General features: G+C 41.1%; 2 protein-coding genes and 1 long non-coding RNA gene across 6 annotated transcripts in view; 1 reads left to right on the forward strand and 2 right to left on the reverse strand.

Annotated features, from left to right (window-relative positions):
* The window catches only part of LOC144090251 (uncharacterized), a 94,390-nt gene extending 78,635 nt beyond the window's left edge, over positions 1-15,755 (forward strand). For all 3 annotated transcript variants that reach the window (XR_013305316.1, XR_013305315.1, XR_013305317.1), the window contains 5 exons: positions 8,522-8,635; positions 13,182-13,334; positions 14,678-14,751; positions 14,828-14,974; positions 15,650-15,755. This is a non-coding gene — a long non-coding RNA (uncharacterized LOC144090251). The remainder of the gene's footprint in view (positions 1-8,521; positions 8,636-13,181; positions 13,335-14,677; positions 14,752-14,827; positions 14,975-15,649) is intronic.
* On the reverse strand, positions 572-3,315 carry foxa2 (forkhead box A2). Its single transcript, XM_077621778.1, has 2 exons — positions 2,960-3,315; positions 572-2,296 (listed from the first exon to the last, which is right to left on the reverse strand). Exons 1-2 carry the CDS (start codon positions 3,029-3,031, stop codon positions 965-967), a joined length of 1,404 nt encoding a protein of 467 aa, XP_077477904.1. The 5' UTR covers positions 3,032-3,315; the 3' UTR covers positions 572-964.
* A 37-nt stretch (positions 15,756-15,792) lies between the features above and the next one.
* The window catches only part of prkd3 (protein kinase D3), a 28,577-nt gene continuing 26,184 nt past the window's right edge, over positions 15,793-18,185 (reverse strand). For both annotated transcript variants that reach the window (XM_077621287.1, XM_077621286.1), the window contains exons 22-28: positions 17,953-18,108; positions 17,684-17,769; positions 16,543-16,646; positions 16,361-16,479; positions 16,179-16,297; positions 15,997-16,115; positions 15,793-15,938 (exon numbers count right to left, since the gene is read on the reverse strand). The gene's annotated coding sequence lies outside the window, so the exon portion shown is untranslated. The remainder of the gene's footprint in view (positions 15,939-15,996; positions 16,116-16,178; positions 16,298-16,360; positions 16,480-16,542; positions 16,647-17,683; positions 17,770-17,952; positions 18,109-18,185) is intronic.

Below are 18,185 nucleotides of genomic sequence, written 5' to 3' on the forward strand. Positions count from 1 at the left end.
TTTTGTGTAAATGATGAATCGCTTATTTAAAAAGTGGTTGGATGCATGATGATTGAAGTGTGGTTGCTATTAGAGAAAAGCTGTAACTTGATATTCACACAGATGTGAAATGTGCTTTATTAATATGGCTTCTTCAAAAGCAGGAGTTTTTTAAATGTCGCTTTTATTCATATTGTAAATTGCGCATGTATAACAATGGGTAAAATTGATGTGCTTTTTTTAGCGTTCATCTGCAGAAAAGACTGATTTAGAAATTGTAATTTCTATTTGTCCCTGAAAGTCCCCCATTTATCACATGTTCAATTATTATCTTGATCAGATTAAAATACAGAATTTAGAATAATGACGGTGTGTGTTTTGAAGACGTTTAAAATAATATATTTGTAATTGACAGTCTCGCCTTATAGCAAATAGTGGAATTATTTCAATTAATGAATAGGATTTAAGATTTTCCTTTGTGTATAAAACATAATGATTACTTCTCATTTGATTTTCCCCAAACGACATATAACAATAATGTGTGATATTTCCCACGTGAAAAGAATTCCTCTGAAAAATCATTTTCAAAAAACATGACCAATAACACTTTAATATAGATTCTGTTCTTGTCACTACAAGAATACACATATACAAGCCATAAATAGCAATTACACAAATGATTGCAGAAATCCATTTGTTTTGAAATTCAGTCCAGAGTTTACAAGCTCTTTTTCTTTCATGTGTGTGTGTTTGTATGTGTGTATGTGTGTGTGTGTTTTTCTCCTTTTTTATTGATTTGTTTTCTTTGGACTTTATTCCTGAATGGGTCACATTACCAGTCAGTGTCATGGATTAGGAACAATACTAATAACAAAGTGGACGTCTAAAACGATGGGAGGGGGAAAAATATTTCCAATACATATGGTACAGAAATTCTAGATGCATTTATTTCTTTACAAATGTACACGTGGAGATCCGAGTACGTTTACGTGGAGTTCATGATGGGCCTGGAATAGACTCCTTGGTAGTAAGAGGAGTCAGGGATGGAAGCGGAATCCAGGCCCGCTTTCCCGGCCATGGAGCCCATGGAAAGGGCCCCGGGCATGGGGGAGCCGTAGCCCGAGTAATGCATCACCTGTTCGTAAGCCTTTAGGTCCATTTTGTGGTGATGGTGGTGATGGTGGTGGTGGTGCTGCTGCTCCGATGACATGAGGTTGTTGATGGAGAAGGGGTGGTTGAAGGAGTAGTGGTGCTCCGGCTTCAGGTGCGGGTCGTGGGCCTGCAGGACCGAATGATGCTGGGAGAGGAGGTGCTGGCCCTGGCCCACCGGAGACGAGAGGGAGGAAGAGGAGGAGGCCACGGCGGCAGCCGCCGCGGCTGCCGCTGCGGCGGCCACCGAGGCGGCGTGCTCCGGGCTCAGAGCCTGGCTCGCCTTCAAGTCCGACATGGCCCTCTTGTGCTCGCTCACCGACGAGTTGGAGTGCGGCGACTCGTTGCCGTTGCAGCTCTCCGAGCTGCTGTGGGACGACGAGCCGCCGTCGCCGCCCCCCTTCCCTCCGCGGGCCGACTCCTTGATGCCGGGCATCTTCTTGTCGCACTTGAAGCGCTTCTGGCGGCGCAGGTAGCAGCCGTTCTCGAACATGTTGCCCGAGTCCGGGTGCAGAGTCCAGAAGGAACCCTTGCCCGGTTTGTCCGGCGATCGGGGCACTTTGAGGAAGCAGTCGTTGAAGGAGAGCGAGTGGCGGATGGAGTTCTGCCAGCGCTGCTGGTTCTGCCGGTAAAAGGGGAATAGGTCCATGATCCACTGGTAGATCTCGGCCAGGGTCAGCATCTTGCTGGGGGATTGCTGGATGGCCATGGTGATGAGCGAGATGTAGGAGTAGGGGGGCTTGGCGTGCGTGTAGCTCCTGCGGTAGGTCTTGGGGTCTCGGGAGCGGTTGATGTTGGACTGGCCGTAAATGGGGCTCATGGCGTTCATGTTGCCGTAGGACGTCAGGGCGTTCATGGAGGCCGCCTGCCCGCTCATGGGGCTCATGCTGGGGCTGAGGGCCGCGCTCATGGCCGTCATGCCGGCGGGTCCCATGCCGTTCATGGTCCCCACGCCGACGCCCATGCCGGGGCCCACTCCGGGCCCGGCGCCGGGGGACATGCCGGGCATGCCGGTCATGCCGGCCGGGCTCATGGCGGTGTTGACGTAAGACATGTTCATGGAGTTGGCCGACATGTTGGCCGAGGTGCTCATGCCGGACATGCTCATGTAGGTGTTCATCGTGTTCATGCCCAGGCCGGCGTTCATGTTTCCAACGGAGGTGTAACACTGTTCGGCAGACGGGGGGGAAGGGAACAAAAAAAGATGGTGAAAATCTGCTGGCGAGAAATTCACTTCTCAAATTTAGCAAGGTTTTTTTAATTTCAATAGTCCTAAATCGTTCAGTAAATGCATCATTTTCAGGTTTCACGGCACTGCCAATCCAAAAAAACAAAAGCATTCCATAGTAGAACGTCAACCAAAAAACAAGCCTAATATTAAAAGCGAGCGTCACGATAAAACCTGTCCTTTTATTTGACGCCTATTTTAAAACGGTGTTTAAATCCTCACGCGAAGACCCAAGAGCGCATCCCAAATATTTGAACCCATCTGCTCCCCAAATCAAACACCTCGGCTGTTTGTCGAGCGAAAACAGCCCTCCCTCCCCTCCAAATAGTGCAAAGATAAGTATATAGAGCAAAAAAAATGTAAAAATTATAATCCAATTGGAAAAAAAAGTTGAGTCCTAACCCTCCTCCTGCTCCTCTTCTCCATGTCAAGCAACTTTGTTAGGATTGCGCGCTCGGCGTGGAGATGGGGGAGGATTTGGAGGCGCCTCAAGTCAATATTTGATCGCAAAGTTAATATTATCTCAGGGCTAATATTGAGTTGTATAAAATGGGATCGGCTTTAAACAACGGGGGGGAAAATATATATATTGAAGGTACCCACCTCGGGTTCCGCGTAGTAGCTGCTCCAGTCGGTGTGTTCGTGTCCTTCCATTTTAACTGCTCCGAGCATCATGGAGGACTTTGAAGCGAGCGTCCCCCCCTCCAAAAAAAATAAATAAAAGCCAAAAGCGTCTCTCTTTAACTGGGGGAGCAGCCGTGCGTGGCCGCCGCGCGTCCCTCCGAGTCCGAGAGTGGAGCGCCCAAAAGGGGGGAGGCGAGGGAGGCGAGGGAGCCGCGCAATGCGTCAATGTGCCTGCGAGGGAGCGAGCGCAGTTGGAAATGACGCTCCGTGCGGCCGCTTGACGCAGTGATATAGCTGTGTGCGCCAGCCAAGCCTCCAATCCTACTTGCACGCCTTGGGCCCCATTTGAATAATCTCCTCGCACCTAGGCGCGAGACTCCTCGAGCTTCACCCCCCTCGCGCGTCACCCCACCCCATCGACACTCTGAACCCTCCCCATCCACGCTGAGGTACACCTGCGCTGACTTTTTTTTTAAAAGGAGAACAATCAGTTGAAAAGATGTCTTCTAAAGTCATCTAGTGGTCTGTTTTTTTTTCAGGAGGGACAGAATAGACTATCAGCCTGCCATGATGCTTTTTGGTGAGGCTTCTGCTAGGTTTGTAGTTCTAAGGAGCAAGCTTTGTGTCCCTTCTTTTTCTTCCTGCATTGTTTCGTTCACGTTTTACCGTGTCACATCATTCATTACAACAAAAAAACCTAAATATGTATATTTTTTAAATCTGTGGTTAAAGAGTCAGTCTGAGTACTTATTAGACAAGTGATGGTTATTCTTGTTTTTATTTATTATTATTGTCATTTGAAAACCTGTTTTTGTTAAAAGTACAAAATATGAAATAGCTACAACAATTTTCATTGTTTTATGTATAATAGTTGGTTATGCAAAATGAAAGCAAAAGTTAGTATATTGAATAAAAGCATTCTCGAGAGATTCCCATCAATTAGTGCTTGCTCGAGCGCTCCCTCTGTCGGTTATATTTTCCACGAGCTGTATAAAAATACATTTTCCACACATTTCTTCGCCAAAATTCACCCATCCATTGGAATAATGTTGCTAAATACTATGCACATGCACCTTTATTTTTGCCCACATGCAAAACCCCAAACAAATAAATGTCATTTTCACTTGAGAAAACATTGCCTTTAAATCAGGATAGCTTGTACAGTATTGTTTCTATTTGTAGGACGCAAACATGAAGGTGAGGTTGCAGTGTGTCACTGGCCACGTGTCCCTAGTTGGACATCTATTTGAGGGCATATTTACGCAAGAGCATAACTATCAGTATGGAGCCCCATTAGTATAGGCGAGTAAACCCGTCTTGTTGACGAGAGACTAACAGAGTCTGCTTAACTTGGAAATGAGATCATGAGGGGGGAAAAGTGTTTGACGATTAGGAATTGCAACCTGCGCACGCGCAAGGCAGTCATATTTAAACAATCTTTTTTGCCACTCTAAACTGCTGAAAATAAATAATAATCTCATTCCACTTTATTTCCATGGTAGTTGTTTGACCTTTGATACGCGTTTTTGTTCATTTAAAAAAAATGATTGTGAGCTGTGCAAGAACAATTGGATTATTTTACGCGTGTATTTTATTTTTCATCAGACTATGTCAAAATGGTCCTTGACCTGGCTGACATGGTGTTCTTGAATGAGATGTGTAGTTAATTCTTAAGTTAATCATCAACCCGCGTCGAGTCCGCTCACATGGGTGAAGGTCGCATTTTGGAATTGGTGCAAAAACTAAATTTGCTATCAAATCCTTCAGTGTGTATGTGCTTATTAATTGAGCTATTTGTGAACGGCTGCTTCTTTTTCTGGCTGGAAATATGTATTTGCTGATGTCCACATAAGGATATATATTTCCCAAATCTTAATATTGTCAGGCAAATGTTGTCTCTCTATTTTTCAGATTATAAGTCGCTCTTGAGTATAAATTGCGAAAGAATGCAAAGTGATAGGAGAAAAATTTAAGTTGCACTGTAGTTGGATTGGAGGGCCATTTTTTAAGGTATCACAAACCAAGAACAAATAGTAATTGTAAAATAGGGAACAGGCAAAATAGGCACCTGTTAATGTAACTTGTTAACAGTTTTTGTGATATTTGTAGCCAAAAAAAAAGCGCACTATAAGCTGTTGGCTAGAGTGGAAAAAATCCAAAACCATAAGTCGCAGGCCCAGCCAAACTATGAAAAAAAGTATGACTAAAACACTGGATAAAATGGTAATTCAGAAATGTGAACTGTGCCTTTTAAATTGATACATCGGAGGAAATAATGTAAATATTTTTTTAAACAAAATCACTATAAAACCAAAAATAACAGATTTATTTTTTTCTTTAATATTTTTTTGCCATGTTGGTATCATAGTTAGTATCAACCATCCTGCATGCATGATTTTAAAATATAACTGAGCATATGTTTATATACCAACTATTCATTTTCTGAACCACATATCCAATATACCAACCAGCCATACTATACTCATATAAGAAACTAAAAATGTTTGCCTTTATTCTGTTGTCATTTACTGTGTTGTGTTTAGTTTAAGCACTCAGAGTCAAGCACAAATTAGAACTATTACTAGTATATATGTATGAATATGTATGTGTGTTTTTTGTATATGTATATATGTGTGTGTTTTTGTATATGTATATATGTGTGTATATATGTATGTATATATATATATATGTATATGTGTATATATGTATGTATATATATATATATATATATATATATATATATATATATATATATATATATATATATGTACATGTATGTATGTATGTAGTGGATATATGTATATATGTATATGTCCCATATGTGTATATTTTTAAGACCTGCATATATCAGATTGTCCCCTAATGTATTATTTGTATATTTTTTCGGATTGCCAGTTTCAGATTAATCCCTAATGCAATGGCCATTATTTTGCAGTGAAAATTATATGAACATAAGTTGATTTTTGTCTCTATTAAAATAACAAAACATTAAGCACTCAATCTACATAATAGGTGAAAATATTCACTTTGTTCCGTTTATTTACATCAACCCAAATGAGCGTAACTTTACTCTGCAAGGTTGATGAATCAAGGCTCCTTTTACAATTCAAGGGAAACAAAAGAAGCACCTGCACTCTTCCCATTTTGTTGATCCATTAACTTCTACGATGACCGGCGTTACATTCGACACATTCGACATTCACGCTCATGACACTGAAGAGCCAAAGTGTTGAAAGCTAAACGAGCGGTTAAAAGGCGTCAAAGTGCCACACCAGCATGCGCTTGGGCCTAAATCCACCATTTTTCTTGGGTGCGCGCCATGGGTGGCCAGAGGCTGCTCCTCGCTCTTTGGGAGGACTCCTCGGAACCATCCTCCACACACCCGGGAGTTGTTGGCATGAAAGTGTTAACTTGGACTTTCAAAGAGACTTTCTTTTCCTTTTTTCAGGCGAAATTCTGCAATTCTAAAAGTATTAGCTTCCCTACGTTATGAGCATAATCTTGCAGAAAGCTACAAAGGGTTAAGCGTGTAATTCATATAAATAAAATTAATAATTAGATATCCTTTCTTTCGCGGAAAAAAGAGGGGAGGGGGTGTTTGCCGCTAAATTGCCTGCGGTGACAGTAAACATTCCAGAGCCGGCCCGGAGTTTGGACTCGCCATTATCTGCCACAGCTGTGACAACGCCCGTTGGCCACCAGTTTGTGGCCCGAGCACGCTGTGTTTACCTGGAAATGAATCTGAAAAGCGGCCGGACTGGGAAGGCACACAAGGCCGGCTAAATAAAACCCCAGAGCGGTCAGCGCAATGAGATGCACGAGGGAGGTGACGGAGGGAGTCCGACGTTATTGCGCCGACCTGCCCCGCGGGGTCACGGTGCAAACACGGGTGTAAACGCGCTAAGGATATCCTCAAATACGCACCTTTTGATATTGAAAGGAATGTGTCCTGGAATGCCATTCGATACGCTTTTATGTTGACTGTAACCAGGGCGCTCCCCGATGCGATACTTGTTTCCTTGTCATGGTAAAGGCTTTCGTGTTGACCGCTGCCCTTCATTTATCACGCAAGGTGACAGTTCTTCTAGAGGACCACAGGAGAAGAAAATACAAGGTGGATACTGAGAGATTTGTTTAAGAATGAGCAGGGAATGATGGCTAGTTAGGTAAATGGATGCTAGGGTTATATTAGTGCGTTTGTTCATTTGTTGCCTTCCGCTTGTGCTCGCAAGGATCATGGGGGTGCTGGAGGTCATCTCAGCCAACTATGGACAGTAGGTGGTACACGGTCGATTGGTCGCCGGTATTTTGGTCGCCCGGAAGGTTATTGATAATTACCATTTAAATCCTTGCTCAAATTCCCTAAATACAAACTGTGAATTACTATTTAGTCATACTTCATGCCCTAGTAATTATTAGGCTAAAGAAAAGCTCCAAATTTCCCGGACTTTTATTGTTTTTTGTGGGAGAACTTGTTAAGACCCTGACTAATGTAGCTTCTTAAAGGGACAACGCATGTACATACAAACTCTTATAGACTCACACGTCGGCTCAGTGAAACTGCTCATGGCCATTGTTGGCTTTTATTGATGCGTAGACCGTGTTGTTTTACCTTGTTTTGTCGTCGGTCTTTTGGTCGGCGGTCTTTTGGTCGCCCGGACCGCGACAACGGTATTAGTATGACTAAATAGTAATTTGCAGTTTGTATTTAGGGAATTTGAGCAACGATTTAAATTGTAATTATCAATAACCTTCCGGGCGACCAAAAGACCGGCGACCAAAAGACCAGCGACCAATCGACTGCACACGCAGTAGGTAGGGGACATCCTGATTGGATTGCAAAGGAATAAATAAAATATTAGTAATTTCCTGTACTCACTAGTTTGCGGTGGAAAAAATGTCGCTCCAGATTGGGGATGTTAAGGCAAACAATACACTTTTGGTGCAGTATAAAACTTATTCTAAGATGAAAAGGTGACGCCAAATAAGGACCACTGACTTGGAAAATAGTCTTCTTGTGCAAGATCAATATTACACACTAAATCGTATTTCCATTAACTGAGTATTACATATTTCCTAGGGATGGGTTCTAACGCTTTGATTCCTTAAAATGTCTGTCTGAGCTTTCAAAGTAAAAGCTGCTTCTTGTGTATTAGGGCCAAAAGATTTAATATCACCAAATCGGCCCATTGTTATTCATTAGTAGGCCAACTGCAGAGTCAATACACATTTAATCACAGACTGCAGGCAATTAAAAGAGGAGAGGAGCAGCACTGCTATGGTAATTAAAGTGCCAAGCTCCCATGGGAAAGCGCATGTTTAAAATCAGCGCCCCCATCAAAGCCTGTCATCGCCGCTTGTCCCGAGCCCCCCGGTGCTGTCAAAAAGTCGGCTGGTGATTACAAAGTTACATTGCATCAATTAGCTTTCTAATCCTAATTGATGCAAAGGACGTGCAAGGAAATCGGATGCCTGTTTGGTGCCGTCCTGGCAAATTGAGAACAAATACTCAGCTTTTTCTTTACTGTATTTTCTACCCAGGAGCCAAAGGGGGTCTGGCGATGGGGCCACCATGCAACTTCAACTTCTGGTTCCTTGAAGATGACGTGGGGTACAAAATGCCATTTCTGATGAAGAAGGAAGTCCTTCATTAAGGTATGTGGCAAATTAGAGGTTAATATTTCACATGCTGTTATGTGTATGAGGTCAATTTCTAACTGTGTTGTCATGTTGGATAAAAATAGGGTAATTCTCAGGACACTATAGTACTAAAAAAAAAAAAAATACTTTTGATCAATTTAAAAAGTGATAAAAATTACAACTGAAAGTGAAGTTTCACTTTACCATTGCAAACTAAAAACAAAGCTTTAAAATGTTCAGTTTACATTTCTGATGTGCAGCGCCCTCTTGTCCCAATGTTAGCGGTTTGCATTAATAAAAAAAAGAGTTTCCTTTGAGGCCTAAAATATTACTTCTTTTCTATGCATAGATATTAACATAATATTACAATGCAGGTTTTGGTTCCATTGTGCATTTACAGCTAAAATGTTAATCCCAGAGTTTCATATTGAATTAGTTTCATCTTGAATTAGTTTCATCTTGAATTAGTTTCATCTTGAATTAGTTTCAACTTGAATTAGTTTCATCTTGAATTAGTTTCATCTTGAATGAGTTTCATCTTGAATGAGTTTCATCTTGAATGAGTTTCATCTTGAATGAGTTTCATCTTGAATTAGTTTCATCTTGAATGAGTTTCATCTTGAATTATATTGTCATCTATTTCAGAAATAGTGGAAGGCCTTAAGACCAAAAACATTATTTATAATGGAACTTTACTATAACCCTTATCTTGTCTTTATTCATATTGCGCACATAACTTGTGTATTCACCTGATTAGTTGACTAAAAACAGTCAATATAAGACAGTACAAATAGTACTTGAATATTTTTTATTGACACATCTGGTTATTTTCTTCCTTTCTTTGCCTTAAGTACAGCATTTGACTCATTTTGCCATCCCTGCAGCAGTTTAATGTGCAGGTGAAATGGCAGAAAAAGAGGTGCTCAGTGAGCCTCTTTCTAGAAGAACCCCCCCCCGAGGAAAAGACACACACACACACACACACACACACACACACATCTGAGCTCTACATCTGAGAGAGGCTTTTGCTCCATTTCCTTTTTCCATCATCGTGTCAGTGGGCAAGTGAGGCTCATATCTGCCGCGGTCTTATCTGTATTCCGGACTGATAGGAAATTCAAGTTTGGGATTACCTCTGACCCATCTTTGACAGTCAGTTACCGGCGCGCTTTCATTACCGTCATGCTTTGGCGCCCGGCCCCCGACAAAATCCCCGCTCGCCGCCTAGAAGCCATCCTCGCTTAGTATGCGCGGCGCAGAATTACAAGCGCGTCGGCGAGAATTTCGATCAGCTCGGCATTAGAGCTTCTGCCGGGCCTCCTTGGACGGACGGACGGGATCCCATCCATATGCAGATGGCTAATTTGTGGTGTTTACAGAAAGCGCACGGGAGGGGGAGACGACGGCTCGTGAAGAAGAGCTGTAAGGGGGCTGCCGACGCGTCACCCCAGGAGCCCGGCGGTAAAACCTGCCCTACAAGAGCCACCACATAAGTGTCCAATCTGTGTTTGCTTACCCGCCGACACGGATGGCTCAGTCCTGGTCACGGGGCCCGTAAATTGCGCCTTTTTTACAGGCCCTGACAGCTAACGGGCCATTGGGAACGGAGGCCCAATAGCTGGGCCACTCAACAGATTAGCACCTCATCAGCCTCCTACGGCTTGGAACAAATACGGCGCGGGGCTCCTTCAAGACACAATAGGGCTAACACTGCTCAACGCCCCCCCCCCCCCCCCCCTACCCCCGCCCCCGCCCTTTCCTCTAGCCACAAAACTTGCCGGTCTGGCTCTTTCTCCGAGCCACAGCTGCATCAAGGGGTCCTTCCCAGTCCTTGGCCCACCCCGACCCCAATTGGCAAGATGTGTGTATTTCAGGTGAGCAAATATTGCCACTTGCCTGAGAGGTCAATGACCAAGCCGTTCAAGGGGGAGCTTGGGGGGGGGTTGCGTATTGCACTCGCCCGCCCGCCTGCTTTGCAGCAGGGGTGGCTACATGTGGCCCCACACAGCAACCGGTCCACGGGACGGGTCGTGGAATTCTCCGGGCACAGCTGGAGTCGGCAAAACAAATATATACCTACGCGGCTCATCTGCATTTTCCCACAGCGTTCATTTCCCCCTCTAATTGGCTTTTAACACAAAAGGATGATACGACGCGCCGACAAACCACACGCAGAGAGATTTGACCTTTTTTGTGACATTGCCTCCGAGTACTCCCGCCAACAAATCGACTTGTCTCGTTCTCTCGACCGGATTCAATCACGTCTTATCATTCATTATTTGGTGGCATACAAGGGGTTGTTTCTTAAGGTCTGAATCACTTGATGGGTTCTAAAACTAGTTGTTTTCTTTTAAGGTCAAATTATCTAGACGATATGCAGAAAAAAATCTAAAATGATGAGCAATAATATATTTTTTTTCAATCTTTTAATTTTAATCCTCACCTACATGCTTTACATTGACAGGAGACAGGTTACACACTGAGGTGGTCGCCAGCCAATCACAAGCTTAACACAGATATACATGTATAAAAAGCTACTTTTAAAGGTCATCTGTCATGGGATTCCAGATTTCTACATCATTTCTTGCGTAAAAAAAGGTCCTAAAAATGTCTAAACTGGCTGAAGTTGTGGTTTCTTACTGGTTATAATGGCTTTCAAACCACTCTGCATGCAAACACTTTTGACACACTTGTTCCACTACCAATCATCTACCTAACCCTTTCTCCCCGGGGCTGCATGGGTTTTCTCTGGGTACTATAGCTGCTTCTCACATCCTAGAAAGATGGATGCTTGGCTGGTTCAACACTTTAAATTGTCTCTAGGTATACGTGACTGGTTGTTTGATTCATTATGCCCTGCGGTTGGCTAGGCAACCAATTCCGGGTGTCTCCCGCCTTTTACCCAAAGTTGGCCTGGATAGCCTCCAACGAAATGGACAATGAAATATATATGTACATACACACATGACAAAAGGTTGCCGTAAATTACCGAATCATTTGTGTTCTCCTATCAGAAGTAGACATTAAAAACCAACCACTAAGATGAAGGCCGCCTAGTGGACTCGAGTCAATTGTGTATATTAGGTGGGGAAATGTGCCGGGTCTGAGGTGCACCTTGATCTCCCTGGAAGTCAAACACAACGGCAGATAGCCTTGTCCTGGGAGGCCTCCTCTGCCATCACAGTGAAATAGAACCAGCCCAGAAGGCAAACAAGATTTCTCCTCATTTCTCCTAGACCAACCTTGTCCGGGTGATGGGCTTTTATGTTGTTCTGTTTGTTTGCTTGTTTGGTCTCAAGCCCAAAGATACTCGGCATGAAGCATCGAGGGCGGGGGTGCACGTGTGTGACATTTGAACTCCTGACGAGTGGCCCCCGTGAAGACAACAAATACAGAGGTTCTCAAAATCAAACCAATCCATCAACTTGCATGCATTTGATGGCAAAGTTTCACTTAATGAACTATTAGTAGAAATATGTCAAACATGGTGTGGTGTGCAATTTTATACAATCAATATTTCACATGGAGAGTTAAAAATAAGTATTTTGGGAGTTGTTCAAAATTCTTGGCAGTCAATAATATTTAAAGATTCATGACCTATTAAGATCATTCTACTATTGTGAGTCATTGGCAAATAACTTCCAATACTGACACTTTGTGGCAGGATCGAGAATTTCAGTGGTGGTTGAGAAGAATGCCTATGCTAACTAGTAACATACGGCACACAGCCGGTGGGGAAAAGAAGCCCAAACTTAAATTGTTGACGGTGTGTTAAACCAGGCATTTAACTTTGTCATTGTTGGAAAGTCTTGACTACACACCGTTGTTTCTATTTAAGGGAAAAATATTCCCAACTGGGATTTGAACCCTAACTGCCTACATGGCAGTCAGATGAGTGAACCTCTACCTTTTTGAAAGAGAGAGCCATAAACGATTACTATTTTCAAATGTTATTCCCTGAGAGCCATACTCACAATTTAAAAGTCAAAGTACATGAAAATTTGCCAATTTTTTAGTCATTTTACCACTTTTTAAGTACAAAAAGTATTTGAATTCTTTTGACAACATTGTTAAACTGTTGCTAATCAATGAATATCAATGAGTATCAATGAGAGAATAGATGCAGAAGACTCTAATGAATGAATGAATTCATATCGGCTCCCTCACCACCGGTTTCCATATTTTAGCTCAGAGCCATATTCAACCATCAAAAGAGCCACATGTGGCTCCCGAGCCATAGGTTCCCTACCCTGCTATACATAGTCCCCCCCCCCAAAAGCCTTACTATACATGGTCATCTCCCCCCCAAAAAAGCCTTACTATACATGGTCGTTTTTGCAGGAAAAAAAACCTTACTATACATGGTCATTTTTGCAAGAAAAAAGCTTTACTATATACATAGTCATTTTTGCAAGAAAAAAGCCTTACTATACATGGTCATTTTTTTTCAAGAAAAAAGCCTTACTATACATGGTCATTTTTGCAAGAAAAAAGCCTCACTATACATGGTCATCATAAATATTCATGGGCAAAATATAATAAACATCAGTCTGTGTTTCAGATACTATTTTAGACCAACAGAGAAGGCCTTGCAGTAAATATGGGCGTGGTTACGCCTATTGCTGACGCAGCAGAGTTAATTAAGCGCATGCGCAGTAACTCTTCCCTTTGGCAAGCCTTCCCCACGCTGACGGTCGACCAGCACGCCAACAAGGTAAGGAGATGAGCAATTCACTGGCCTAAATGCGTTTTTATCACGCTATCGGGAGATTTTTCAGCAATCAATTGAGCCCAAAACGCCAAGAAATATCTTAGTTTAATGCCAGGTTTAACTCCTCAACCGTCAGTTTGCTGGGTAAATGCTCTAGAATGACATCCAGCGGCACTATTTAGTTCCTTCTATCGGGAGATTTTTCAGCAATCAATTGAGCCCAAAACGCCAACAAATATCTTCGTTTAATGCCAGGTTTAACTCATCAACCGTATGTTTGCTAAGTAAATGCTCTAGATTCCAGAGGCACGATTTAGTTCCTTTTGTGTTGCATTATGTAATGATAGTTTTCATTGCAAGTGGTAAACATCCGTTTCCGAATTGTAATTGTTCTGTTTTTACAAAAAAAAATCACGTATACAAAACTGTTAAGCCACTTTCTCCTAACTGTTAACGTCAGTCTGTATATTTAATCGCCGCATACAAATCTGTTAAGCCAACTTTCTCCTAGCTCACTGGTGTCAAAGTGGCGGCCCGGGGGCCAAATCTGGCCCGCCGCGTCATTTTGTGCGGCCCGAGAAAGTAAATCATGTGTCGACTTTCTGTTAGGATCAAATTCAAATGAAGATTATACAACCCTAACCCTTTCCTCATTTTCCCCTTTTTAAATCAATAATTGCATTTTTTTAATCCATTTTTTTTCTTTTTTTTGTTTTTAGTTCAAAAAGCATTTAGTAAAATCTAAAAATAAATATTTTAAAAATTCGGTTTTCCTCTCTAATATTGAACATATTCCCAAAAATGTTTTGTTTCCTTTTGAAATGAAAAACAAATTATTATAAGATATTTTCCCTCATGAAGAAAAAAAAAGCTCAAACAAACATTCTTTTTAGATCAATAAAAACTTAATATTTAGGGCTTTTGATAGTTATTTTTAATCCAATTTAAATAGAAAAAAAAAATCAAAATATTTCAAAAATGGTCCGGCCCACGTGAAATTGAGTTGACGTTATTGTGACCTGCGAACCAACCCGAGTTTGACACCCTTGTCCTAGTTAACGTCAGTCTGTATATTTAATCGCCTTGTCTGGAAAATGAAAAATAGCACTTGGCACTCGCTAACTAATTTTCATTCTTTATCTTGATCGTTTATTAAATTTCTTGAAAGATTTCTCTATCCCGTAATTGTTTGGCAACCCCCAAATACCTTGGTTAAATCAAGTTTTCCCTGTTTAGCATCAAGATAAAACTACTTCCCCCAAAAAACAACTAAGCCTATCTGTTGAATCTCCAGGCTCTATATATGCTAACTTATGCTTTTTTGTGTGCAAATTTTCCCTGTTTAGCACCAAGATGCAGTTCTTCTAGCATGCCTAGAGCACTATTGAGGTTATAGAAGAGGAGACTGGGCCAGATGAAGGTAAAACTACAAAAAAAAAAAGTTGAATGTCCATTCTATATATTCTAACTTTTGCTATTTTTTTTGCATGCAACAGGCCTGAGAGATCTTCCTCGCAAGTTGCCCACTTGAATCATATGGTGTCTCTCTACTTCTGAAAATCCAAATTAAATAAAAGCCTAAATCATCATGGTGATATTTCACTGGCCATTCATTTCCACAGCTCTTTGACTAAATCTTTAAGGTAAGAAGAATCTCAGTTAATGTTAGAGCAGGAATTCTCAGTATTTATTCCCCCAGTTTTTTCTATTTTCCTTGTATACACCCCATTTTTTTATTTCTAATTTTATTTTCTAAGTGTGTATACCACCAGTTTTTTTCCTAAGTGTCTATTGCCCATTTTTTTATTTTCCGTGTATATACACCCCTAATTTTATTTTCTAAGTGTATATACCCTGTTTATTTTTTTAATTCAAATTTTATTTTCAAAGTGTATATACCCCATTTTTTTCTTCTAATTTTATTTTCTAAGTGTATCCGCTCCATTTTTTCTCATTTTATTTTCTAAGTGTATAGACCCCGCTATTTTCTGTGTTTATTTCCCCTTTTTTTCCTCATTTTATTTTCTAAGTGTGTATACCCTGTTTTTCTCATTTTATTTTCTAAGTGTATTCCCCCATTTTTTTCTAATTTTATTTTCTGTATGTTTATTCCCTTTTTATTTTCTAAGTGTGCATTCCCCCAGTTTTTCTAATTTTATTTTCTGAGTGTTTATTCCCCTTTTTTCTCATTTTATTTTCTAAGTGTGTATTCCCCAGTTTTCATTTTTTTCTAATTTTATTTTCTAAGTGTATATTACAAAAAAATATTGTAAGCGTAAAATTGTTGTTAACTTTTAACTAAAATGTCTTGTCTACAGGTGGACAAACCAGAGAAACTGGCTACACAATCAACTTTTCAATGTAATGCCAACTAAGTATGCTAAAGTCAAAATGTTTACCTGTAAATAAATTGTTTTAACTTGATTACTTGCATTTTTTGTTAGGTAAAGACAAACACATGTATACTTTGAAAAACTTTTATTTTGACATAGAAAAATGGGCTCTCAAGATAGGTTCGCACAGGCCCTCCAGCATTTTTAAAAATCCATTTTGCCTTCATCCATTTTCAAATGGATGAAGAAACTCCCCTTGGCACCAGGTGGAATTCTGGAAAACAAAAGGGGTCAATACACAGTTAAGTAAAAAACCATTCACAAGGTCTCACCTTTTATTTTGAAAAAGTTTGGAGATAGGTTCTGGCATAACACCCAGCCCCGAGCAATGTGGGGGTGCGTGAGCCTATCTGTACATAGGCAGGAAACCTTGTCCCCCTTGGGTGGAATTCTGGAAAACAAAAAAAGGGGTCAATACACAAAGTTAAGTAAAAAACCATTCGCAAGGTCTCACCTTTTATTTTGAAAAAGCTTGGAGATAGGTTCTGGCGTAACACCCAGCCCCGAGCAATGTGGGGGTGCGCGAGCCTATCTGTACATAGGCAGGAAACCTTGTCCCCCTTGGGTGGAATTCTGGAAAACAAAAAAAGGGGTCAATACACAAAGTTAAGTAAAAAACCATTCGCAAGGTCTCACCTTTTATTTTGAAAAAGCTTGGAGATAGGTTCTGGCGTAACACCCAGCCCCGAGCAATGTGGGGGTGCGCGAGCCTATCTGTACATAGGCAGGAAACCTTGTCCCCCTTGGGTGGAATTCTGGAAAACAAAAAAAGGGGTCAATACACAAAGTTAAGTAAAAAACCATTCGCAAGGGCTCACCTTTTATTTTGAAAAAGTTTGGAGATAGGTTCTGGCGTAACACCCAGCACCGAGAAATGAGGGGATGCATTAGGCAAGAAACCTTGTCCCCCTTGGGTGGAATTCTGGAAAACAAAAAAGGGGTCAAGGCACAATAGATTAGGTTACATAAAAAGAAATCCAGACTAGGGCCTAAATTAACTAAAAAAAACTCCTACATTTAGCTTTTTTTCTATAAACCATCAAAAGGGTACCCATTATTCAGACACTGCAAAAAAGGCAATATTAGACATACTCCTGATGGTCTGGTTTTCTTTTTGTCTGCTGCAAAGAGACTAAAAAATGATCCAAGTCTTTAAAGGCCCCTATCCAGTCTATTTTTCATGTTTTCCTCCACAAAAAAAATAATCAGGATCTTGATGTGGTGGGAAATATAGACAACACACTGGACAGGGGCCCACAAGGTACAAATTACATGAAAATAACAAATAAAATAAATCCTACTTCTGCCTTGAGTTTTTCAGTCAATTATTTCAAATCCATTCATTCTTAAAAAATAAATATCCAAAAAGCTTCTGTTTTTCTCTTATGCCAAGGGAAAAAAAAATGTTTAAATGAGTCAAAAATGACACCTGCACTATTGTTGAATAAATGAACTGAATAAACTTAGGTTTTGTCAAAACCAAATTTCAAAACTAAAAATGAAAAGGTCCAAGCCCTGAGGTCTTTAAGAAAGTTAAGGGGGTAAAAGTACTTATATAATTTATTTAAGTGTACAGTTCCACTACATGGCAGATTTTTTGTAAGCTCAGAAAGATGTGAAAAGCCACATGGAAGCTACTCTTTCATTTGCCACTATAGTATTTTTTTAAATTAGTCAATAGGGATGACCCTACTTTACAGTTTTTCATTTATCGCAGCCATGTCTGGTCTACATTAACCGCGATAATCGAGGGATTACTGTTAATTCCCTACGCATTTGTGTGGGTGACTTATCCACAGGTTTTTGCTATTAAAAAAACACCAAGTTAGTTAGTGTTTTCATTCAAAATTTGAATGTATCATGACAAACAAGCCAATTGCGCAAAGCCTTGAATACTGAACGCTGACGTTTAAATATTACACGGATAGAGAAAATCGGAACTATTTAAAAATGACTTACTTTGTTATGGCGTCGACAAGATGCCCCTTTCTGGTCGTTTTGGCCACATTCTTGATGTTTCCCAGCAGTCTGTGCTCGTTGAGGGACTGAAACACACAATGGAATGATTTCTTTTTAAGCAAAGAGCGATCGGTAACGCAATGCAGCCAATTTGTTTGCAAACATTTTGCTGTCTGCACACACATGGGGCTACATCACGTCAACGAATCATGCTCTTATCACTCTTAAGACGAGAACTGGGGCTTTGAAATCCCCAAATGACAACGTACCGAATGTGCTGCATCGTCCTGCGAGAAGTTTGTCAGGATTTCTTCGGCAAATCGTCACTTTTGAGCTGCTCTGCAGTGCATCGACGTGCTGCCTCCTGGCTCATCAGCCATTTTGGCGTTTGACGTCGGCAATTTGAACTCTGACCTCGGCCACGCCTATTAAAAATAGACACACACAAAATATAAATTCTCTTCATAATAACGTGCATTAGTCAGTGTGTGTGTGTGTGGTG

This window comes from Stigmatopora argus, chromosome 15, assembly GCF_051989625.1.
Source record: "Stigmatopora argus isolate UIUO_Sarg chromosome 15, RoL_Sarg_1.0, whole genome shotgun sequence".
NCBI lineage: Eukaryota > Metazoa > Chordata > Actinopteri > Syngnathiformes > Syngnathidae > Stigmatopora > Stigmatopora argus.

Bases quoted from the DNA above. Each gene is read 5' to 3' on its own strand.
- foxa2 (XM_077621778.1), bottom strand. From the start codon at position 3,031: ATGATGCTCGGAGCAGTTAAAATGGAAGGACACGAACACACCGACTGG. The intron at 2,297-2,959 runs GTGGGTACCTTC...TCTGCCGAACAG, and splicing joins GCTACTACGCGGAACCCGAG to TGTTACACCTCCGTTGGAAA.